Below are 26,393 nucleotides of genomic sequence, written 5' to 3'. Positions count from 1 at the left end.
AAAAAGATTAAAACTTTTGAAGTACTGTTTTCTGTAACATTTTAATACTTGAAGTATTGAATTGTGAGTGCTTCGGCTGCTTTGTCATAGATGCTTTTTAATTCTCTTTTTAAAGTTAAGGTGATTCAGGGTTGAAAGAAAATTATTTTATCCATTTTTCTTTTTCTTTGCGTTATGTGATCTCTAATGTAGTATGTTTGTAGACCATGTTTGTGGGCAGAACCTCCACATTGCAAAAACATTCCGTCAGTTTGGTTTGACAGTGTTGAATTGCTTTATTTTGTTTTTGCAGTATATTGCCTGTTAATGTTGCATTTGTGATAGTCTTGTGTTGCAAACCCAATGGTGAATAGGTCATACAGATAAACTATTACCTAAAAACTGCTACAAAGACTCTGCTTTCTTTAGTGAAAGCCCATGAGTTGACGCTTTGGAAGACTTTCCATTCTCATTATAGGCATGCAGCTGTGATGCCTGTTCATCCAAGTTCATGCTAGGCACGCTCTTATCAGTTGTACCTGTTAGTTTGAGTAGATGACTTACACTTGCTCATTACAGATATTGTGAAAAATTCAGCTGTGAATACTTTTTTCAGCTTCATCGTATCACCGTCATGTCCAGTTTATGCATACCACCAGTCTGGATGAACTTATGAATGGACCTATTAGGAAGAAGTTGGGTATAATTCCCGACTCTGTCACTTGGGGAGGTGAGTTCTCTTTCTTGTTTCTGTTCCAAGACTTTTTTCAGCTGGCTGTTTAATACTAAATATTGCAGCTTTTATTAAGAGATGAATTTTTAAATGACTTTTGGTTTTATCTTGTATTGTAGGGGGAAAACAAGTTCAAGGCCTGCGATTACAATATATCTTTATTTTAGCTTATTTGAAATCAAAGGCAACACTTTGCTTTAAAGTCGTACGTCTCGTTACGGAAGACAACACTTTACTTTGAAAAAATTATATGATTCATTAATGAATACTGCGTGCATTGGTTTATTCATCTGATACTCTTACAATACAATAAAAAGGCAATGTCAGCTTTTCCTTCATTGAGGGGGATGTTTACCATGGAAGATGGTGACTGAGCAAGTCAGGGTTTGTGCATTTTTGAGTGGTATGGAATTTGTAATTTGTTTACCTGTATACCCAGATTTAACACCTCTCCTGAACTCTGAACAAAATCTGAGAGTAATTGGACTGTCTTGTCAGTCAGCATCAACTGAAGGGTCTCTGGAGACCTTCATTTGTATGGGACCTTTTTATTCTAAGGAGAACACATGTTGGTTGGATTATTTCCGTTACTTGTAATTAGATTTGTGCTCAAATGTACTTGTGCTGTAGGAAACAGTATTGAGGACTGGTTAACACTAGTGTGCTGTTTTTGACATTTCTATCCACTTCACTACTGTCTTTGTGGTGTACTTTTCTCTGTATGCTTATTGAGTGTAGTAGGGGATGAAAGTTGTGCAGCAGTGAGCTTTTGTCTGTGATGACTTATCTTTGTATGCCATAGTCCCTTTTCCCATGTAAGGAGGCAGGTGCAGTGTAACATACACATCAGGACTCGCTCACATATGCTTTCCCATTCAGGGCAGCATGCCTTCTGAAGTACTGCACATTTTCATGGCAGGCTGACACTGAGTTAAGTGCAATGGCACTACAAACTTTTCACTTCTGATGTTACCTGATGTGGATTAACCCAGAATCTTTTTCCTTAGGATGCTTAAGCTGACCCGTGCTTTCTAACTTCTGGGACTGCTGATTGGTGAAGCTGAACACAAGTCACCAGTGTTGCAGTCTAGGCTCCTTCCTTCCATGTTTTGAAGCAACCCAGCCCTAAAGGTTTGGTAGGAGTGATGCCTTCTGTCTGTGCCCAAGGTGCTTTTGTCATAGACTCCTGTAATGAGATAAACAAAAAACAAACTCTCAAATGAGTGTTCCGTAACTAACAAATAAATAAACTGTTCCGTGAAGCATTCGAAAGTGGCATTTTTTATTATTTCCTGTAATGAGATAACTAAGGTTCTGACAAAAAATGCACATAGTGCATGTCTGTTGTCCTGTCACATGGGCTATTCATAATCCATTGGCTTTGTGAGAATTTTTTTAAAGCTTCCCCATATTCCTGGTGTCATTCAGCCTCATTCCTTATTAAACCATTTGTTCTCCTAGCTTCCCAGTATCTGAGAACATCAACTATGTATGGAGTGGGAGTTAGGAATCATGGGATATCATCCTGCAGGAGAGTCAGAGATTTTGTATTCTGCTCCTTCTTGCTCAGCAGGTATAATACGCTGCCAACTAAAGCTGGGTCCTATGGGACTGTACAGTTGTATGCATCTCCTGTGCTGAGAGCAATGCTGACCTTGGCAGGCTTACATCCCCACTCCCTACTTTCATACATGGAGTGTACTGCTGTGGTTGTAACCTGCACATGTCATTTTTGCAGGTAGTACATAGTAACCTCTTCCTTTGGATCGGAAACAAGTATCTGCTGCTCACTCCAACCTTTCCACAGCAAGCCAGCACTGCACTCAGGCCACTAATTGAACATTTGGTCATCTCAGCCATAGTCAGAGCTTTGCCCCTCTTTGTCAGAGAGCAAGCATCTCCTGAAAACTTTGGGAAGCATGATGCAGAATTGCAAAAATCTGATGTCAGTCTACACTGAATAAGAACACATTCTGTTTGGAGAAGATGGTCCTTAGAAGATGGGCTGGGAGAACAGGAAATCCCCATTGGCCTCGTAGGATTCCAAACAGGTGCACAAATGCAAAAGAAAGTCGGGGGAAAAAAGCTCCTATTCGTAAAAGAAACTTTTCCTGCTGCTATTCTTCCCTCCCCCACTGACTGCTTCTTTAACAAAAAACACAGCTGCATAAACCGACCTTAGTGTTACAGAATGTATTGTCCTCTGCTAATGAGATTTGATTTTGCATCCCCTTTTTAAACACTAATGCAGTCTCCATGAATAGCAGACCTGTTTAAAAATGGTAAAAAAGAAATGCGATGATAATACTTGGTTATAGTTCGGGAAGAACACATGTCAAGTGACCTAACATTTCAACATCTTTCAGAAATAGTTCTGTGAGAAGATAAAATAGTACTAAAGCATGTCTAAGCAGCTGTCTTTTTTATTTTTAGTATACAAATTCTCTTTGAGAATTGTGCATCTGTACCTTAATGATGAACATTGTGGAGACAGCAACTTCCCTTCCTCAAAACATCCACGTCTACAAGTGTAGTTTGCATTCTGTTTGCATTATAACAGTTGTGATCCATCCGCACTGAATGGCAGCCTTGCTGTTTTTAAGCCATGTAACAGAAGTTGAAGATTAAGCAGTAAAAAGTTTCACAAAAATAGTTATTTTAGGTATCTTTAATAAAACAGTGTAGTGCTTTCTGCATATTTAATGTTAAATTTTCAGTCATTTTACTGGCTTCTTTTCTACTTAAGCTTTTCAGTTCAGAAACTATTTTTACCATGAAGTAATATATATATATATATATATATATATATATATATATATATATATATATATATATATATATATATATATATATATATATATAGGTGTGTGTGCATATATTAATTATAAAGTAAATAAAAACAATATTGTTGCCCTTTTTTCACTAGTAATAGAGTGAGCATTACTGGGGAATAACCTTTCATAAACAATGAATCTATCATGTGTTGTCAGACTTTAGAATGACTCAGAGCGATCATTTATTCCCCTAGTAATGCCCACTGTGTGTTGGTTATTATTTGCTTATTAATCAGCAGCTAATAATAAATCTAATTTTACAGCAGAAGTGGTTGTGGAGAGACTTGACCATTTTAGCTGGTTAGGGTGGAGGACATGCTGTGAAATACAATGTGCATTCTCCCTGTCTAAGCTCCGAAACGAACACAATTTATTGAGTTTTTTTTTTCAGAAGATAACCCAGATCATGTAGTGCTGTTGTAGACTGTTCCTCAAGAGCAGCAGGGCTTACTGTCCCCAACTGATAGCACCCTGTTCATGCACCAATGACATATCTCTAGACTTTTTGAGATTCCATCAGTCTTGAGCACAGACAAACTGTAAAGGTGTCATTCAGCAGTCTGGGCACTGGGCCACCAACCCATGAAGTATGGTGTGATACTAATGGTCACATTTTTGCCAGAAAAACTTAGTTTGCCTGGATTCTAACATCTTTCATAAAAACAATCTAGCTACAGCTTTTTTACAACCAAGATTATTGAAAAAAGCATTTACAGTTTAACTTAGACTTCTTAAGAAGTGTCCCTTAACTATAAGATGTGTGGCCAGGTACAGATTTTTTAAGGCATTTTTAAAATGCAATTCAACTGTCCGCACAAAGAAACAACTCCCTAGCAACAGAATATGAACAAGTACCACAGTGAACAGTTTTGCTTAAGCAACTGAGTGATCTTATATCAAGCAACTGGCTAACTTAATGCAGTCCTGATTCTGCAGATCACACAGGATCTAAAAAAAAAATGTAACACCACATTATCTCAAATGAGCAGTTAGATCAGCACAGCAGTATTTCTTACTGAGGGAAGTAAGTTAATTTTTGACTTGCATGTCACATTCTCCATTTAGCTTCAGCAAGGCAGAGTCTCTGCTCTAGGGTCCACGTGCTGCTGCATATTCTGATAGCCTTTCTTACATGAAGTCTTTGGATTGTCTAAGTGGCTTTTAAAAATACCTCAAAAAACTCTGGTTTGACTTCATGTAACTGCTTCCATTTCTTCCCATTTGCCACGAAGGAGCCCTTATGATGGGTCCAGCCAGTTTAACAGTGAGAATGGACTTTCCTCCCTTACTTTCACTTTCCATAATGACAGATTCTTCTGAATATGCTTGCAGTGTCTACCTACTTTCATTCTACAGTCAGTGGTTCTAGACACACAGGGAGCACCATCCCCATAGAGACGTGTATTAAGTGAACCTTTGAAGGCTTTTCAGGAGTCCTTTGGGTAAATGGACAGCAGCCATCAACATACAAGGAGAAACACATTCTTGTCCTCTCTTTAAACAGGCAGCAAACTCTTAGAAGTGGACAGTGAACCAAAAAAACACTGTGAAGGCAGTTTACCTCTCAAGACAACAGAATAAATAAATGGGCATATGCCACGGCCAATATCGTTGATTCTGCTATTTTCTTGAGCTCACTGATTTAGTTTTTCAGCTAAATACATTCTGACCTTAAAGAAGCTTGATTTCTGTTGTCAGATGACATAACTTTTCATCATCCAATTAATTCTTAATTGTTTTTTTCTGAAGATGTTTAAAGACCAGCTTTGCTTTGAGTTGCATTTTCAGAAGGTGATTAATGCATCTACTCTGCCTTTTTCTGTTACATTTATTCTTTGCAAAAGGTTGACTGTAGCTTATTTAGTTCTGTTTGCCATGCATTCCAAGGAGAGGATTTCAAATAAAATTGGTCAGATATGGCCTTGTATCTTAAGCAGAGGTTCTCTTTCAGGAGCTTGTGGGATAAGGAGAACAAAGTAGGTTACAGAAGTCCCTGCAGTTAACTCACTTTTCTGTCTCCCTCTTTTCACTTTTTCATGATCCGAGCACTTACTCAATCTGTTAGGTGGATTATTTTTAAGCAACAGAAAGCAACATTATGTTTGACTTGTGGCCTAACACAGGAGGTATATAGGAGGACACTGACTTCCCCTGATCCTCTGAGACATTCAGTACCATGTGTGCTACTGATGGGCTTTTCTGACTGAAATCATCACACTGATCAAAAACCCAACCTACTTTCCACAGTAATTTCAGGAGTTGATTTCACTAGCTTACTTCGGTGACATGTTTTAATTTTGTATTGAGAATCTATTTGTTTTACCCAAACATTGGCAACGTTTGCTAGCATTTAATGATATTGCTGATTAAGTGTTTTAGTACAGTGCCTACTTAATATTTTACACCTTTTGCTGTGACTCTGTTCACTAATTTGCAATCTGTGCATTTTGGCTCTCAATAGTTTTCTTAAACCTATAGTTATATCAGTAGAAAAAGGCAGAATTAGAGTGTTTGTAAGCACTGATCCTTGAGCAACTCCACTCAATATTTCAGTAGTCTTGGATGGATAGATTAATATGCTACTTTTATTTTCTGCATTACCGTCTCTGGCCATTACTGTCAGTATTGATATTTAACTGAATACGTTTGTCTCTAAAATCCTTGCAGGGAGAAGTGTGTTGAATGTCTTGGTGAGGCCAAGTATACTGCATGTCATAAAGTGTAGCTACTACTGCCGTGAAGAATGACATCAAATTAAGACTGGAAGGCTTCCTTTAATAGGATAGTTCTATTCTGAATCCGTTAATGGGAGGTCAGGTCACTGATGTCTTGCAAGACAAGACATTATCGGTTCAGTACGTTTACAAAAGATGCAGGTAATGTTGACTGCCCTGTAATTTTATACTGTCTAGGATCTGATGCAACACCTCCCTAATTAGTCTGCAATTGTTAGCATCTGATATGTAGCTCCTTCTTGTTTCCATCTCTAGCCTGGTGCCAAACATTAAGAACGTATACAATTCTAGGAACTTGTGTAAAAAAAACTGGTGTAGCTTGAGTAGTTATTGCCTTGCACTGTGCAGAAAACTGATTCTCATAATATCTGGTGCCAAAGAGCTTGTGTTTTTTTACAATGTTTTGTTGTTCTACTTGGGTCCATAGGTAGGTACCTAGGCTATTGGCCCGAGAGCCAAAGCAAGCCTAGCCAATAGTGTATTGGCTTTCGCCACCCATGTAGTGTTAAATTCCTGCCTCTCTATCGAGCAGGGCCCCAGACATAATCCCAGGGGTGAATTTCCTATCACCCATCCACTTATCAAGGTTTTTCTTGAAGAGTGCTAATGATGAGCTCTGCTTGATGTAGATGGAAATTTTGTTCCAGAACATGGGAAGTCTCTGGGTCGAGAATCTATCCCTCCAGCATGTCCTATTTATTGTTGTGGTGAGGTTTAGGTCCCTAGAGCCTGTAGCTCGGGGAGATTGGGATTTCTTTAAGTGGAGCATGTCCATCATTTCCGGATTTGACATAGTTTTGTATGTCAGACAGAGGTCTCCTCGGTGTAGGTGGTATGCGACCGAGTAGAGTTGGAGTTTCTTGAGCCAGTCTGCATAGGGCAACTGTTTGAGGCAAGCAATCCTCTTGATGAGGTACTTTTGGGGCCTCTCTAATTGTTGTAGGTGTCTTGTAAGGTACATCCCAGATGGGACATTGTATTCAATGAGGGGTCTGATAAGTGATGAGTAGAGGAGGACGATGACTTCCTTATCTCTAGATGCAAACCCTTTTGTGATTGTGGGCCACATAGAAAGATTTTCTGACCACTGTGGCAATGTGGTTATCAAAGGAGAAGTTACTATCCATTTGGGTCCCAAGGTCTCTTATCACACCTTCTCTGTTAAATTAACTTCCCCCTATTTGGTAATTCATGGGTACCGTGTTTTTACCAAAGCGGATAACAATGCACTTTTTAGCATTTAACTTGAGGCCATGATTTTGACACCGGGTATCTGTCTCGGTGAGGCCCTTTTGCAGGATGTCTATGTTGGCAGGGGAATCGATAATGGCACCCAGTTTGCAGTCATCTGTGAACTTGACATCGATAATGGCAAACAGTTTTGCAGTCATCTGCGAACTTGGTTCACCATAGACCCTTGGTGTTCGCTTGCACTTCAGAGAAGTATATACCTAACAGGAGGGGTTCCAAGACTGAACCCTGGGGCACTCCACTTGTCACTGGTTTGGAGTCTGATTTGGAGTCTGCAACGCTTACCGTGTGGGTTCTGTCCATGAATCAGTTGGCTACCCATCTTGTGACTTAAGGGTTTATGTTAAGGTTGATGAGTTTATCTATGATTCCTGAATGGGGGGGTAGTGTCAAAGGCTTTAGCGAGGTCCAGGTAGGCTGTGTGGACCACCATGCCCTTGTCTGTGCGTTAGTAACTTTTTCAAAGAAGTCTACCAGGTTTAGGAGACATGATCTACCTTTCACAAACCCGAATTGGGTAGCATCCAAAGTTTGGAGGTTACCAATGTCTTTGTTTATGTTCCATGATGATATGCTCTATGGCCTTGCAGACCAGGCTTGTCAGGCTAATAGGTCGATAGTTCCCTGGGCCTATGGTGGTTCCTCCTTTGTGGAGTGGGATAACCATTGCTGTGCACCATTCCGTGGGCACATATCCTGTGTTGAGGCTATGATTGAACATGGATTTTAGGTGGAGGGCTAGTTCATTTTGGAGTTTGCGTAAGACGCAGCCTGGGATGTTGTCCAGTCCCATGGATGCTGTGCTTTTGGGTTTAGAGAGTGCCATTTTTACCTGTGTGTTTGTGATTGACTGGGCTCTGCAACCATCTAGTATAGTTATAGGCCCTTTGGGGGTGAGGGGGAGTAAAGTCTGCACTGAGCCTATCTGCCAAGATGTTGGCAATATTAGTTGGCTCTGTATATTTTGCGCCATTCTGTTGTAGCTTGGTGCAGATCTGGGTGTTGCCATGGAGATTCTTGACATAGCTAAAGAATGCCTTGTGGTTGTCTTTGGAATCCGTGGCAATTTTACTTTCAAAATTAGCTTTGGAGGATTTTGAGAGATCTTAGTTTCTTACTGAGGCCCGTCAGTGAGTTCCTCCATACCTGGGTTTTTACTCTCTTTTGCAATAGTTTTTTCCTTCTGTTGTAGAGTTTGTTAATGGCAGGGGACCATCAGATCGGCTTCTTTTTTGTGGAGGATGGCATCTTGGTTTTGTTGGGGATAGCATGATCCATGCACTCATGCAGGTGCTTGTAGAGTGCATTTGTGTAGGATTCAGCAGTCGTTACTGTACTGACTGTGTTTTCCATCTGCAGGGGCCTCGTGAAGTTAGTCACCTCAGTTTTGAGTAGCGTGAAGTTCGCTTTGGAGAAAATGTTTACGATGGTTTCCTTGTGTGGGGGTGGGGTCGGGATGTGGATATCTAGGGTGATTAGTTTATGGTCTGATCTAACAAGCGAGGAGTTGATCTTGGGCGTTGAGCACCAGTCACCCATGTTGGTAATGACCAGGTCAGAATATTGTTGTCCCTGGTGGGGGTGTTGACAAGTTGATCCAGGGTGTTAGAGTTTATAAATTCCAGGAATCGTTGAGCAAGGTAATTAGTACAAAAGTAGTTTTTCCAGTTTATGTTAGAGTAGTTGAAATCGCCCATTATTATGGTATTTGGTTGGACCCTCATTTTTTCCAATGTCCCCAGGAATGAGGAGTGAGGGTACTGGAGTCATGGTGGGGGATCTATAACAAGCTACAATTTGGAATGCATTTTTCCCAGGGTTAGTTGCACTTGGATGATTTCAGAGGCATCATGTTTTACAACTAGCCTGGAGGTGTGGATGTCCTTGATGAATATGGACAAACGCCTCCACCCTTCATGTTTCAGTCTGGGTTTTGTGGCCGAAACATGTGGTATGAATTATAGCCTGGTAGTGCTGGGGTGCTCTTTGGCACCTTGAATCAGGTCTTGGTCACTGCACATATATCAATGTTATCCATTTTAAGGAGTGCCTCGAGTGAGTGCATTTTGAGGTTTAGACTCCTGGCATTGAGCAGCATTACCCTGTAGTTGTTATGGTGGTGGGTTTGTTTTTTGAGCCTTGCCTAAAAAAGGCACTATGGGATGGCAAGAGCCTTGGCCAATATCCTGACTCCCAGGGGTGACAGGTGCAAGCCATCTCTGGCGAAGCATCATGGCCTGTCAAGCATGTCATCCCAGGCAGACAGATACTGGATCCCCTTTGATTGACACCAGAAGCTTAGTCAGTTGTTGAAGTTTTTCATCTTATCCTTGTACTGTGGTATCATTTTTGGTGAAGGCAGGATGCTACTCAGGGCTAGGGTCATACCTGCCTGGGCTACAAGATCAGAGAGCTCTTCCATGTCTCTTTTCATGTAGTCCAGGTAGGTATGTCTCAGGTCATTTACACCAACATGAACAATGACAGAGTCATATTTGTACTTGCCTTGTAGTGACCTGAGTGCATGCATTATGTGGCGGATTTTGGCACTTGACAATCAGCTGACAGTAACCTTCTCTTTGTCCAGCCTGGAGAGTGGGATGTCGGTGTGCCTGACTATAGAGTCACCTGTCACTAGTGTGTTGGGTATGTTGTTTTGCCTTATGGGCTGTGGTTGTGTGGCACACCGAGTTTGTGGGCTATGTGTTGTTTGTGGTGTTTTGGTGGAAGGAGGTTGCTTGTGTGTCTGATTTGGAGGTCTCTTTTGCCTAGGCAGATTTAGATTTTTAATCAGAGCCTCCGTATATATCTTGGTGTTAATATGTATGGGTTTTGGAGGTGTTAGTTTAGTTGGTCTATGTGTAGTTAGTGGGGTGCTGCGAGTTGTTACCTTCTCCTCTTGACGGTCTGTTCCAGTCTTGGTTGGAGAGAGCTTTGCTATATTGGCTGTATAAGTGCATCTCTCGCAAGTGTTAGTGCTTGGTGGTAGGAGGAGAGGGTTGTCTGTGTACATGAGGTAGTTGTAGCATTGCCTCAAGATGCCCAGGTTCATCAGGTAGGCTGAAGAGTACACCGGGAGTTGTCTCTTGGACATGCCTGAATAAGTAGTAAAGACTGCTTGCTTTTTGTTAAGTGGGGGGAGTTGGCAAGTAGGGAGGTATATAGATTATTCCCTTCTGGCAGATGCAGGGGTTGAGTGCTGAGGGTTATTTAATGCTGCAGCAGATTTAGAACAAGTGCTGGGTTAAAAGGTGCGGGTCTGAGTGCTTTAGGCTGAAAGACTGACAAGTTATAAGGGAAAAACTGAAGAGCAGACTTTGTGGAGCCGAGGATAGTTAACACTAGCTAACTGGCGGTGTGCAGAACTGTGTAAATGCGGGGTTTTATAATAGAAAGATGAAAGGGTTAGAAATTAGCCAAAATGGCCAATAAACTACAAATTCTGAGCTGAAAACCGCTACTCCAGGGACAGGCTGCTCAAAGCTCCCACCCTTTCTCAGAAAAAGTCTGTCATCAAAGGTCAATTAGTAAGAGCTGCCAGGATGGTCAGCTTGGACGACGACTTTATTGAAGAATGTGTTGTACTCAAAAATATGTTCTTATCACGAAGTTATCCTGAGTTTTTTTTGGATAATTTAATACAGGAAATCACAGACAAAAGAAGTCAGAATATTTATCAACCACTACTCCCAGTTAGTAACACCACGAACCCAGGTGCCGCTGATTGTGTGATTGATCTCAATGATAGTAGTAGACACGAAACAGAGGGAACTACAATTACCTGTACAAAGAATACAAATACAACTTATTTTATTACAACATTTAGTACGGGAAGCAACACTTGTATTGACATAATCGATAAGAAGTGGGAATTGTTTAAAATGTACCCTACAATTTTTGAAAAATTAGGTGATGGACCAAAAGTTGCCTTTAGAAAAGGGAAGAACATCAAAGCTGTATTGGAAGGTAGTAAATCTTAGTGGATCGTAATGCAGGTATGTTGAAGTGTCAAACTTGTAATTATTGTAGATATGTGGAAGAAGCAACTTGTTTTGAGTTTAATGGTATTTTCTATAAATTAAAACACAAATACACCTGTAATTCTACCTTTGTCATCTATATAGCTAGATGTACATCATGTTTGGCCTTCTGTATTGGCAAGACTGAAAGGAGATTTAGGGATAGAATATATGAGCACCTATATGCCATGAAAAAGTCCAAACTTGATAATGCTCTAGCTAAACACACTTCTGTATTTAATGACCACAAATATAAGTTCTTAGTTATAGACCAGGTTTGTTGTGACAGTAGAGGGGGATCTAGACCTTTCAAGCTGGAAGAAGCCGAGTTGATTTGGCAAGTAAGACTAAATGCGTATAGTCATCCAGGACTTAACTACTCGTGTTCAATTTCAAGTTTATTAAAATTGAATAGTCTTAAGAGATGATTTCATAGACTCTAGCCTTAGTAATATGTACCCCTTATCACTACAATTAATATATTTTATAGATTTATAATTAATCTTACAGTAGAGTTGATTTTATTTATTTATTTAGTTTTTACAAACATACATTCATAAGTAATTTTACAAGTATTACAATGTTATATATAATGTTCGATTAACTTATTTAATGATGTTAATGTCTTTTAGAATTCAATTTTTAGTAGTTGTTTATTTTATGTATTATTGTCAGGTATTACACACTCTGATATACAATGTTAAACGAACTGTGAATGTTTCTTTAAATTGATTGGGAAGGTTCTCCAGCACTCTACGTAGTAATTGGATCCTTTTTTAAAAAACTTTTTAAATACTTCACCGAAGTTCACTTATTGTTATTTCTGAGGAAGTCGGCTATTAATGCTGACGAAAAAGCACTTTAAAATATTTGTGAAATAAACATTTTTTGGCTGCTATTGCACCCGTTTTTTACTTTTATGTTTTGATTTCTGACTTGAGTAGTTTTTTTAACTTACTTTTAGTGCTGCCATAGTTACACATTTGGAGCCTGCTGATTTAATCAGTTTAGTAACAGAATGTGTATTTAAGTGTGACATGTTTTCAGGATTTAAGATTATTTTTGCAGATGGTACTATACCTCATTTACTCTAATGTATGATTTGTTGATTTTATAGTCCTTTTCCAGGAGTTTGTTTTCTAAATTGTTTTTTTTTGCATCTATACATTCTTGGATGCAGCAGTTAAAGATACGATATTAAAAGTGTCTTGAGATGCTACTTGTGAGTTAAGGATTTTGACCCAGTTTGTTTTTAAAAGAAATGCATTTGATTCAGGGTAATTTCCTTTTGCATACTCTAGAAAGGTATATTTCTTAGTCTGTAGGTTCCATTTCTTGGGTTAAATATATTGAGATTACAGTCCGTGTTTAATGCTATGGGGGTTGCCATTGGGGGATAGTTAGACTCTTTCTAATATAATGTCCAGAATATTATTTTGCCCTTTTCTGACTATGAATGATTTGAAGATGAAAATCTTGAAAAACTGGAGCGCATTTATTAGGTGGATAACTGTCTCAGACAATGTTTAAGTTAACTGAAATTGCCTATAGTGATGCTATTCTATTGTAACTTTACTTGTACTTTACTACTGACAAAGTTTAATGCTGTGCAAATGATGTGGATAGTGTTCAGTGGCACTCAGAGATGTTGAATTTTAATTACTCTTCTGCAGGTTTTATACGTGCAAGCTCTAATTTTGACCTACTACAATGAAAGGAGGTGAATAGTGGTACCTTCGTAGAATTTGAGTGTGTGTCAAGTTTCACGTCAGTATGATACCATTATCCACACAAAGGCCTTAGTCTACGATTATCAGTGAATGTTTTGTCACTATTACAGTATACTGAAATCTGTTTAGATCTGTAATTGAAGCTGTGGAGATGGAAAGTTTCCAGTTCTGTACCTTTACTCCCTTAGATGATAGGTGCAGTCCATCCCTGCAAAGCAGGCAGGTTATTCATATTTAATATGCTTTAGTCCTACAGGAATTGAAAATTCTGATTTTTATGGCATCATGCTGTTAGCCAAGAGTGAAAGGCCATAATCTTGGTTGTATACTCAAATGTCATTTGAGAGGTAGGAGAGAGCTTGAAGTAGTAGCAGGGATACTGGAAAGTGCTAATGTATATTTTATATATCTATAAAAGTAGACCTCTTTAGAATCTTGACCCACATGTGATCTGTGATCATATAATATATTGAATCTTATCCTGTATCAGATCATGTCATATAGCATGTCACTGGAGTCATAGGAAGTACAAGGCAGCTGAGTCTTGCAAATATTTACAACATGCCAGTACCCACCATTAGAGACTGTACCTCTGATGTCCTTCATGGATGCATCTGCAGTCATAACAACTGGGTTGTTCTGTCGTCAGGCAGCCCCTCGGTCGGCCGGATTCCAAAGTCCGGGTCCGGCTTCGGCTGATGTCGCACCTCACCCGATGTCATCTCTGCTGGTCTTCGGGTATAAAGGCATCAGCCGACGCCATTTTCCTCAGTCTTTCTTGCCGCGTGACGCCCGAAGCAGAAGCTGTTCACAAGTGCCGGTCGGTCAGATCCAGAGATTACTACTACCGAATACTACTTCGAAGACTTCTAAAAGCTAAGTACCCCCTTGGGGACTCTTTCTTGCCTCAGCCGATGTCAGAAAAAGTCAATAACTGTTTAACTTGTGGGAAACAAATACCTCATAAAGATTTCCACTCTTACTGTTTGCCTTGTTTAGGCCCAGACCACGACGTAGCAGCCTGTTCGGCCTGTGCTTCCTTTAACCGGTTTAACGCTTAGGCGCCGGTCGGAGTTTGCTGAACAGTTTTTCGGCTCAGATTTTGCGTACATTATGCCGTTGGATCCTCCGACTACCCAAATGATTAAAAAACGCAAAGAAAAAGACCGACACTCGCGGTCCGTGGTTTCGGCCGAAACCACGGTTAAGCAAACCGCGAGTGTCTCGGTTTCGGCCGAAACCGAGAAAACTGATCAAAATACAGCCGAATCAATGACTACTACTGAGGTTCCTGCTACTTTACTTGAATCGGCCTCAGAAATTTTACCAACAACAGTGGTTACTAGTGACTTATCAGACACCATCCCTTTGGATGTCTCTACCCCAGCACGTGGTGCTGCTAGGCCTCCTGCAGCCATGTCTATTAAGGCCTTTGCCAGGGCTAAAGCAGCCAAATCTACTAAGTCAGTGCCTGTTAAACCCCCCACAACCAGGCCCACTTCTAGTTCACAAATGCTTACTCTGGCAGAAGATTTAATATCCTTAATTAGGGGATCTCAATCTCACCCAGACAGGGCCTCTCAGCCCCCAGAAAAGAGACCTAGAGCAGAGCCCCCTGAGCCTGTGTCCTCCGATGATTCTGCAGATGACTCGGATATTACAGACCAGCCAGAGGCTCCTTTTTCCAATTATGAAGACTCCGATGCTGAAGAATCCATTCCAGCTGCTTCTCCACCAGAGGAATTCTCCTTTGGGGAAACCTTACATGCCATGAGAGAACAATTCCAATGGCAGGAACAGGATTTCTCAGATTCCAGAAAAAGACTTAGGACTTTTCTGCACTTACCACAACATAGGCCCTTAGCTATACCTCCTGTCCTTTCTGTTGTGGACGATGCCTTTAATGATGTCTGCACTGCACCTGATTCCTTACCTCCAGCCCCTGCCAAACCAGATAGATTTTACAGGGTACCAGACACTCATCACCACCTATACAAGGCCCCACTCGCAGACCCCGAAACTATATCCCAGGGGCCTAAGGCAGTAGCCTCGACCACAGCAAAAAACCCTATTCCTTCTGAAAGGGAATCCAGGTCTTTAGACAGATGGGGCAAAAAAGTTTACACCTCTGCTACTCTCTCAGCTAGAGCTTTAAACTGTCAGTTTCACATGATACAATACCAAGAGTTCATGCTTGATCAGTTAACTAGAAAGCTATCCTCTGATGACTCTATAGATAAGAAATATGTATTAGAAATGGTAAATAACATACAACAGGTTAGTAACCATTCTTTAAAATGTGGCTATGATGCACTGGAGGCTTCATTTAGATCAGCCATGACTGGCACAGTGATAAGGAGACATGCATGGTTGAAGGAACAGGTCTTACCGGATCATGTTAAAGCTAAGTTATTAGATGCTCCTATGGATAAGGCCAGTTTGTTTGGTACACCTGCCCAGCAGGTAATGAAGAAAATGGAAGAAAAGGCAAAATCTGTACAAACGGTTAAAGATTTCTTACAGGTTCAGCCCCCAAGGTTTAGCAGGAACTGGCCTGCCAAAAATTGGTCCTTTCCTGACTCCACAAGATCCCAAAGGGGCAGGAATAGATGTTCCAGAGGCAGAAATCAATCCAGAGGGGGTTCCTACAGAGGAAGACAGTGGCAAGGTAATAACAGAGGCACAGACACAGCCACTACCACTGCAACAGGACAATCACAGTGACTTGACTCTAACTCCGCCTACCAGGGCACAAATAGCAGCACCATTAGGCGGAAAATTAGCCTTATTTTCGAAGAACTGGCACTATATCACAAAAGACAAGTGGATTTTGCAAACCATAGACCAAGGTTACCGGTTCCACTTCCACACTTTACCAGTCAAAAGAGGAATGCCAAACCTGCCTCCAAATCAAAAAATAGAAGCTCTACAGCAGATAATGCAATTAACAAAGATGAGAGCTGTGGAAAGAGTACCAATAACAGAACAGGGCAAGGGATTCTACTCCAGACTATTTCTAGTTCCAAGAAAAGAAAAAAGTTGGAGACCTATTCTCGATCTGTCCATCTTAAACACATACATCATTGTCCCAAAATTCAAAATGCTGACCCTACAGCAGCTTCTTCCCATGCTGGGCAAGGAGTGTTGGCTGGTAACTCTAGATCTCAAGGAGGCATACCTGCACGTTCCCATTCGAACAAACTGCAGAAGATACCTCAGATTTCTTGCAGGATCAGAGCACTATCAATTCTCAGCATTGCCCTTTGGCTTATCTACTGCGCCCAGAGTATTCACAAAATGCCTGGCATCAGTAATCGCCCACTGCAGACTACAGGGAATTCAAATTTATCCATACCTGGACGACTGCCTGCTACAAGGGGACAACAAAAGCAAGCTGACAACAGATTTACAAAGGGTCATTTACTTGCTACAAGCCCTGGATACACAGTCAATTTACAAAAGTCAAGGCTGATACCATCCCAAACGAGGACATTCTTGGGCGCGGAATTGGACACAGTAAAACAAATGGCATTCCTAACTGCAGAAAAACAAAAAGAACTCCCTCTTTACTTCTTGGCACTAACAAAGCAGAACAAGCTAACAGCAAGAAAAGTGCTGCAGGCCTTGGGCTTCATGGCATCATGCATAATCCTGGTCCCACATGCCAGACTGCATATGAGAAAACTACAGTGGTACCTAAAGAATTTATGGTCCCAACACAGGCACAGCCTAGAAGCACAAATTCCACTAATCCCATGCCTAAAACAGGAGTTCCTATGGTGGGCCCAAGCATGCCAGTCAAACCCAGGCCTACCCTTTCACAACTTTCGAGCAAGCCAAACCATCACAACAGATGCCTCAGACCTAGGATGGGGGGCTCACATGCTGGACAAATGCGTACAAGGATTGTGGACGCAGGACCAGCTACACCTGCACATCAACCAAAAAGAAATGCTGGCAGTAAAACTGGCAATCCAAAAATTCAGACCACTTCTCAAAGAAGGCCACTTGATGATAAGGACAGACAACACCACAGTCATGTGGTACATAAACAAACAGGGAGGCACTCATTCATACCCCCTATGCAGAATGACTTTGGACCTTTGGAACCTGGCACTCAGCTACAACATCCAGTTACAGGCAATATTTGTACTGGGAAAGGAGAACACTCTAGCAGACATGTTAAGCAGAACTACCTCGGATGCTCACGAATGGATGCTACACCCAGACATCTTCAAGACCATCATAAAGAAATGGGGAATGCCACAGATAGATCTATTCGCTTCCCCTCTCAATCACCAGCTCAAAAAATTCTGCACAAGGACATTCCATCCACTTGCATGGAAGGTGGATTCACTCTCCTTCAGCTGGAAAGGTCTGACAGCATATGCATTCCCACCTCTTCCCTTGATGCACAAGGTATTACTAAAAATCAAGGAGGAACGTCCAAGGATAATCCTGATAGCTCCGAATTGGCCAAGACAACACTGGTACCCATTGCTGAGGAGCATGTCTCGAGACAAAATGTGGTCAATACCCCTGATGCCTTTGATGTTAACTCAGAACAACTACAGCATCATGCATCCAAACCTAAAAACTTTGCAACTGACCGCATGGAACATCTCATAGCAGCAACTAATCCAGATCTTTCCCAAAGGGTTAAAGACATTATCCTTGAAGCCCGCAGACCTTCAACAAGAAGGAACTACGCAGGAAAATGGAAAAGGTTTGTCATTTGGAGTGCTGAAAGAGGAAAATACGTGTCGAATATAGATATTGCTAACATTCTGGAGTATTTGGCAGAGCTTCTACATACAGGCCTGTCCTATTCCTCCATCAAGATACATGCATCAGCTATTTCAGCAGAATACAGCTTTGATCCACCTGTCTTTTCACATCCTCTACTCAGGCAGTTCCTCAGAGGGATCAAGAATGTAAAACCTCCTAGGAAACCACCATTGCCAGCTTGGGACTTGAACTTTGTGCTGGAAAAGTTGACACTCCCTCCTTTTGAACCAGCAGCAACAGCAGACCTACAGCATCTATCATGGAAAACTGCTTTTCTACTGGCAATAACCTCAGCAAGGAGGGTTTCTGAACTTCAGGCCCTAATGGCAGTACAACCCTTCCTAATCTTCCACCAAGATAGAGTGTCCATGAGAACTAATCCTACATTTATGCCTAAGGTGGTATCCAGAGTGTCTTTAAACCAGGCAATCCACCTACCTACCTTCTTCCCCAACCCACAAAACAGAGGGGAAAGAATGCTGCATACCTTGGATGTACATAGACAGCTACGCTACTACCTGGACAGAACCAAAAGTAACAGAAGAACTGACCAGCTTTTTGTAGCCTATGCAACAGGAAGGGAAGGAAAGGCAATTTCCAAACAGACAATCTCCAAATGGATAGGAAATTGCATACGATTCTGTTACTCCTTCCATGGAAAACCAATTCAACAGAACATAAGGCCTCATTCTACAAGGGCAACAGCCACTACCACAGCCTTCTTACGAGGAGTGGCAACCAAGGACATTATTGAGGCGGCTACTTGGACCTCCGTGCATACATTTGCCAAGCATTATAATTTACCTCTGTATTCCAGATCCCGAGCAGGGTTTGCCACTGCTGTTCTGCAAGGGATCCTAACCACACCATAATTTCTTCTTCCTCCTCCCCTAGTTGGCTATGGTATTCTACCCAGTTGTTATGACTGCAGATGCATCCATGAAGGACATAGTACAGTTTTGTACCTACCATAAATGTAGATGTCCGAACTGGATAGCATCTGCAGTCAGGATTACCCTCCCACCTTCCCCTCTGTGGTACTCCTAGGGTATTTACCCTCCTAATAGCTAGCTGGTGGGGGGAGTCTCTTATGGTGTATTTGTTTGTATATATGTACATACATGCTTATTTTTTGTGTTTGCCTTCTATTTCTTTTGGAAACATTGGCATTTATCCAAAATTTAGCCTTCCAAGAGGGCAACTGGCATCTGGGGCAAGAAACACTGAGGAAAATGGCATCGGCTGATGCCTTTATACCCGAAGACCAGCAGAGATGACGTCGGGTGAGGTGCGACATCAGCCGAAGCCGGACCCGGACTTTGGAATCCGGCCGACCGAGGGGCTGCCTGACGACAGGACAACCCAGTTGTTATGACTGCAGATGCTATCCAGTTCGGACATCTACATTTATGGTAGGTACAAAACTGTACTTTTTCAAGGAGGGCTAGGACGGCCAAGTCAGGGGTGAATGTATGAATACCCATCCAATCCAATTCCCATTTGAAGCAAGATGCTTTTACTATGCCTGATTTGCCATGGGAGTCTATTCCACAGGTGGGGAAGGAACTACATAATAATCCTTTTCCAGACTATTCAGCGATATGCAGTATATGACTTTAAATGTGTTAACCACTTATGTCCTCTCCTCCAAACCCCCCAAACTAGGCTTTGTTGCACAGACCTTGATTTCTCAGTTCTTGGTCCTAAACTGTGGGAATCTGCCTTATTTTCTTGAAGATCATTCCTCTAACTTCATTTTCTGTTCACAAATAAAAGCACATTTTTAGAGACCATAAAAGCACATCTGCTATCTCTCTGGTCCAATAACTTCCCTTCTGTTTACATACCTTGCACTGACTATTTTTGATGGTGATATTTTCAGAATGACAGCTCTGATGTCATCATGCCACTCTATATTTAATGCATCTATATATGTGTTTTTCACTCTGTATATAATGTCATTTATCTGTTGCCTTTTTACTCTCAAGTGCACTACGATATTCACTATGTATATAATATGCATTACATTTGTGTACCGGGTAGTGTCTGACTGGGCCATGGGCCCTTTTTCAGCGGAGATCCAGGAAGAAAAGCTCCACAGTAATACAAAAACAACAATTATTGCAAACAATATAGGCATATATACAATATCCACCAAAAGCGGCTTTTCACCGATAAACTTGTAAAAACAAATAAGGAAAATAGCAGTGTCTTCTTAGGTTACCACACTTTAATGTTTGTGTCTTTTGGCTTTTCCCGGTTAGGGGTTGCCACAGCGGAACTCCCATCCGCTAATGATTGGCAGTAGATTTTTACGTACTGGCTTGCCGGGCCTAACGCACAACCTTCAACGAAGGAACGCCCATTCACGCATGTCACCACACAGAAGACTCTCTGAGAATCGAACGGGCAACGTCTAACTGTGAGGCGACAACGCTACCGCAGCACCCCCACCACACTTTAATAAAACAATAAAATCACCTCCAGTTAGCGCTTTCATCTCAACTCTACAGAGACGACTTCAGACTGAGTTTAACTTCTACAAAATTCCTTTTTTAAGGCTTCAATTGTCACATGGTTTAAACTCATCACATGATACATTCCCTTTAAAATGTCACTTCTTCCTTTCAACTTACAAAAAGCTAGCTTTGTGAAAATACTACAAAAAAGTTACGAAAAACATTTAAAAAACACTCGTGGAAATACTTCATACATTTCCTAAAATACTTAATACATTTGAAAACATTTAAGAAACGCACTTTCACCAGCATGCATAGAAATGGGTTAATAGTTATCCAGGAGAGTGGCAAGAGCACAGCCAAAGATTAGTGAGATGTTTTTAGGAGTGCTTTGTACTGATTGTGACTAAGGTTTTTTGTTATGTTCATGTATTTGGGTTTGCTTGCACATCGTACACCGCACCTGCCCTTTTTTAACTCACTGCAGGGTATTCCAGCTACAAATTTTCATTTAGTAGCACTTGTGATTACCTAGTAGTACTCATCTTAGACCTTCCACCCTTTACCCCTTTAGCTCTCTATTGCCTCTTTCCCTCAGATTCTGACAAATATGGATGGACTATTTCCTGTGGTTTCTCCTGCCAGTCTGGTTGATGTGGGAATTCTGAGACAGTGTTGCAGCTGCCTCATGTATACAGACAACCCTCTACTACTACCATCTAGGAACACAATTTGTGAGAGATGCGGTTACATTAAAAACCTAGAGTATATGCTGTCTCCCTCACAAGCCAGTATATCTGGCACTGAAGGCTGTCAGCACAAACACCACACCTCAAACACCACTCACATATGCGGAGGTCCTCAACAAAAACATACCCAAACAAGAGAGACTTCTGAGGCAAAAACACATGCAAACTCCACACCCCACCACACATAGTCCACACACCTGAGTCTCACAGCCGCTAAGGCCTAACCCAACATATTAGTCATAGGAGACTCCACTGTGAGAGACACAGATGTGCCCCTCACCAGGTTGAATAAGGAGAAAGTCATGGTTAATTGTTTGTCTGGTGCCAGAATCTGCCATATCGCACATGCGCACTCAAGTCTGTCAACAACAGGTACTGTTATGACACTGTCCTAGTCCATGTTGGCTTGAATGACTTGAGACATACCTCCTTTCACTACATGAAGAGAGACATGATTGAACTCACTGATTGTGTCCCAGGCAGGTATGTCCCTAGCCTTAAGCAGCATTTTGCCGTCACCCAGAACAATGCCTCAATACAAACAGAAAATGACTGACTTTAACAATTGGTTTAGTTTCTGTTTCTGGTGTCATTCCAAGGGGATTCAGTACCTGACAACCTAGGCAGACATTATCGACAGACCACGATGCATTTCCAGAGATGGCCTACATCTGCCTCCCTTGGACTCCAGGCTTCTGGTAAAGGCTCTTTCCTCCCCCATAGTGCTTTTTTTAGGCAGTGCCATTAGATCAAAACTACCAACATGAAAATTTCTTCAAAATGCAAATTAAAGGTCACACTGCTAAATGCTAGCAGTCTAAACATGAAACTGCATTAATTGCAAGCATTTTTAACCCTGGAAGATGCTGTCATGTGCAGTCACAGAAACCTGGTTCAAAGCTGCAAAGAGCACTCCAGCCATACCAGGTTACTCATTCTCTCGTACATTCAGACCCCAAACCACGGTCAGCAAAACAAAAGGAGGTAAAGTTTCAATATGTATTAAAGACTTACACAGTGACAGGCTGGTCTAACAGTATGATGCACAGGAGACACTCCAGATGCAGTTAACCATTGACAAGATCCCTCTTCAAATCATACCTAGCTACAGGCCCCCAACTTTAACTCAAGATGCCCACTCCACCTGTCTGGACCTCTTCAAATCAATCAAGATTCAACCCTTTACCCTGATCCTGGGCAACTTTAACTGTCCAACCATAGATTGGAAGAACTACTCATGCCAAAACACAAATGCCCAGAGATTCCTTGACTTTGTCAGTGCAAATGCCTTGGACCAAGTGGTCGCAACCCCCACAAGAGGTGATAATTTCTTGGACTTGGTATTAACCAACATGAGTAACCACTGCAGCATCCCTACAGTGTCATTCTCCCTGGTAAGATCCAACCACAAAGTGATCACTTTTGAAAACGCCATCTCCTCTGACCCCCCCCCCCCGTAGCTAGAGTCAAACATAACATTTCTCTAAAGCTAATTACAACCTCCTGAGAGATGGTATAAACAGCTTCACAGCCTCCCCATAAGAACTGGCACAAATGTCCAAACCTACACCAAAGTACTATACAAGCATTTATATAGCTGCATGGAATCAGGAATACCAGACAGGATGAAATCCTCCACCTCAAGGAAGAGTAAACCTGTCTTGTGGACATCTGCAATAAATAAACTCTGTAATAAAAGGAAAAAATTGCTGTCCAGGCCCAAGAAAAAGCAGGTGCCTAATTGGAAGCAATCTCTTCTTAGACTAAACAAGCAAAATAGAGCACTAGTGAAATCCTCCAAAGCAAATTTCAAGTCCAAACTGGCCATATCTACTAAAGATAATCATAGGGCCTTCTTCACATATGTCCACAATCCAAAGAAGCACTCTGATCTGGTGGTCAAGGACACCGCATACACAAACTCTGTAGATATAGCCAATCTGCTAGCAGACAGGTTCAGTAAAAACTTCACCCCTCTGTCTCCCCCATCAGTAAATCAGGACATTCCTGACATCTGCCCCCTCCCCTTATCTCTAGGGAGTAAGTCATCACTGCCCTCTCAAAGGCAAAAAACACAGCCTTCATGGTACCAGAGCACATCCCAGGCTGCATCCTACATTAACTCATGCATGAACTTGCAGCACCATTAGTCAGCCTATTCAACCAAAGCCCGAGTACCAGCTTCATCCCAGCTGAGTGGAGGACAGCTACTGTCATCGCTTTGCACAAAGATGGATCATCCACCAATCCAGCAAATTACAGACCCATCAGCCTAACTAACCTGATCTGCAAGGTCAAGGAACAGATAATCATGGACCTCATTAACAGGGACATTGGCAACCTCCAAATAATTGATCCTACACAGTTTGGTTTTATTACAGTTTTGGAGGTCATGCCTGTTAAATTTGGCCAACGACTTTGAGACAGTCACCAAAGCCATGGACAAGAGGAAGATGGTGCACACCTCCCACCTTGACGTGGCCAAAGCCTTGGGTACTATTCCCCACTCTGGTATAATAAATTGTCTGAACTAGGTAGCAAACTGGCTGACTGATAGAGCCTACCTAGTCAAAATAGGGGAAGTCACCTCAAGCAGTAGGGCCGTATTGAGCGGTGTACCCCAGGGATCTGTCTTAGGGCCTCTGTTGTTTAGGTTACACTTTTCTGAGGTGCAGGCCAAAACCAGTGGACTTTGGCTGACCAAGTTTGCAAGTGACTACAAGCTAGGCACAGTCATCAATTCCTGTAGTGACATGGACATCCTCCAAGAGGGTCTCACCCAAACAAATGATTGATGCTAGAAACATGGCCTCAGACTGAATGCCAAAAAATGCATCATCATCACCCCTTTTGGGGAGAGTGACATCTTTGCGAATTATCACATTAATAACAAGGTACTAAGCACGCAATTAGTCGTGAGGGACTTGGGCACTCAGGTTGATAGCAAACTGACTTTTGACCACCATATTGCCTCCGTTGTATGGAACGCTTTCTACATGGCCCACCTCATTAGGACATTTATCTCATCCAGGGACATCCCTGTATTCTTCACTTATAAGACCCATTATTGAGTACAACACCCCTTTCAACATGTACCTCACAAAGTGCATGCAGCAGCTGGAAAGACCAAAGAGGTTCCTCACCAGGAGAGTCGAGGGCCTCAAACATCTACCTACACCGATAGGATAAACGCCCTGCCCCTCTACTCAGTCTCATACAGACTCCTTAGAGGTTACCTCTGGCATACAAAGCAATCTCAGACCCCACCTTGATGGGACTGTGGCATATGCGCAAGTCAAACTCCCACATGTGCGACCTCAACCTGGTCTGTGACATCAATAGGATTTGGTGGTGGGACAGATTTGTATCCCAGAAACTCCCTCTTCTGTGGAATAGACTCCTCCTCCACGTCAAGCAGAGTTCTTCATTGACCCTTTTTAAGCGCAACCTGGATAACTAGATGGGGAACAGAAAATACGCTCCTGGGATTCCACCTGTGTCCCTGCTGGAAAGGGGCATTGGATGCTGACTTGTCAGAAGATGGGCTAAATTCTTGGCTAGGCTTGTAAGAGCCTCGAGGCCAATAGCCTAGTAGCTTCCTATGATCCTATATTGCATTTTGTCATTCTCCTTGTGTATAATGTCATATATCTATTGCGTTTTCCCTAGGCTGACACTGAAATTAGTCCAATGGAATTAGTGCTCTCTTGCCCATAGCTGGCCTTGGGCATAGGCTAACTAGGCAGGGGCCTAGGGCGCCGCTCTAGCAGGGATGCTTTTCCAGTAATCTGGATGTTGTAGTTAGATCAGGATGGGGGCACAGGGTGGTGTTTGGGGGGGTGCTGTAGAGACCTTTTGCCTAGGGCACAAATTGATCAAAGGCTGGTCCTGCTCTCGCCACTATGTTTTGTTTATTTTCTGATGAAAATTTAGATCCCTGGTTTTGGTATTTGTGTGATTTATTGTTTTTGTGGAAATAAGATATCCTGGCCCACTGCATCGCTAATGGCACAGAAGGCATAGCATAGATCTCCACTCAGAAGTCTATAACATATTGAATAAAGATAGTGATTCTAGTTTTTACTGGTAGTTAGGATTTTATAGGTTCATAGGTTCATACTAGGCTATCGGCCCTAGGGCCTATACAAGCCTAGCCATAACAATTCCCTGGCTATTTCTTCCTAGAATATGCTGGTGATTATCTTAGTCAGGAACCTCTATTTTTTTCTAGTTTTATATGTCTACAGTGGTACATTCTAAAGGGGCCATTGTGTTCAATAATTGACCTAATCAGTGGTAAATTTAAAGGGCATTGACCTATTTAGATCTGGATGATATTTTTTGGCAAGTAGCTTTGCTAAGTAGAGGGATTTTGATTACCATGTAGTGAAAGTAGTCAAAGGAGAGAGAATTATCAACCTAAGTTCTCCAAGGTCTTTCACAACATTCCCGTTTTGGTGTGGGATGTTGTGGGGTGTTCTCTGCTGTATGCTAGAAGGAGGTGTTTACCAAAGGTGACAATACTGTACTTAATTTAATGTGAGCCTGTTTTGGTATACCAGATATTTGCAAATGTCAGTTATTGTGGAAGGCCTTTGGCATCAGATGGAGACTCGACAATGACTCAGAGTTTACAGTCATCTGCAGACATGGCTAGTCAAATGTTTTGGTTCATGGTTGAGAGATCAGAAAAGTAAATGCTGAACAAAAGAGGTCCCTACATTTCACCCTGTGGTACACAACTGGTCACCTTCTTACTCTCCAAGGCATCTGCTACCCACAGCATCTGGATTCTTCTAGCCAATTTGCTATCCATCTTACCATATAGGGATCTGTTTGTAATGTATTTAAGCTACCTATACTAGCAGGTATTGAGGTAGTTTCCCCAAAATAATGGAGTTCTTGTTTATAGGGAGTTTACCAAGTAATTTAGGAACTTTGTATGATTTTCAGGGGGTAGAGAAGGTATCATGTAACTGGCTATAAACTGGTAGTTGGTCCTGTTAATGTGATTTCAAGTTTAGTGAGTTCCAGTTGTGGGCCTCTGGAGATCTTTCTATTGGTAATATGGTATCTAACAAATATGTAGGCACCACCACAGTTGCCATCAGGTCCA

General features: G+C 41.7%; 1 protein-coding gene across 1 annotated transcript in view; it reads left to right on the top strand.

Moving 5' to 3' along the window:
• SCPEP1 (serine carboxypeptidase 1) overlaps positions 1-26,393 on the top strand; it is a 488,555-nt gene that overhangs the window by 419,449 nt on the left and 42,713 nt on the right. Inside the window, exon 10 of the mRNA XM_044069708.1 lies at positions 596-709. Coding sequence (XP_043925643.1) covers positions 596-709 — 114 coding nt within the window. The remainder of the gene's footprint in view (positions 1-595; positions 710-26,393) is intronic.

Source organism: Protopterus annectens, chromosome 4.part0 (genome assembly GCF_019279795.1).
Source record: "Protopterus annectens isolate FY-2018-M chromosome 4.part0, PAN1.0, whole genome shotgun sequence".
NCBI lineage: Eukaryota > Metazoa > Chordata > Ceratodontiformes > Protopteridae > Protopterus > Protopterus annectens.
This window is presented reverse-complemented; position numbering and strand designations above follow the sequence as displayed.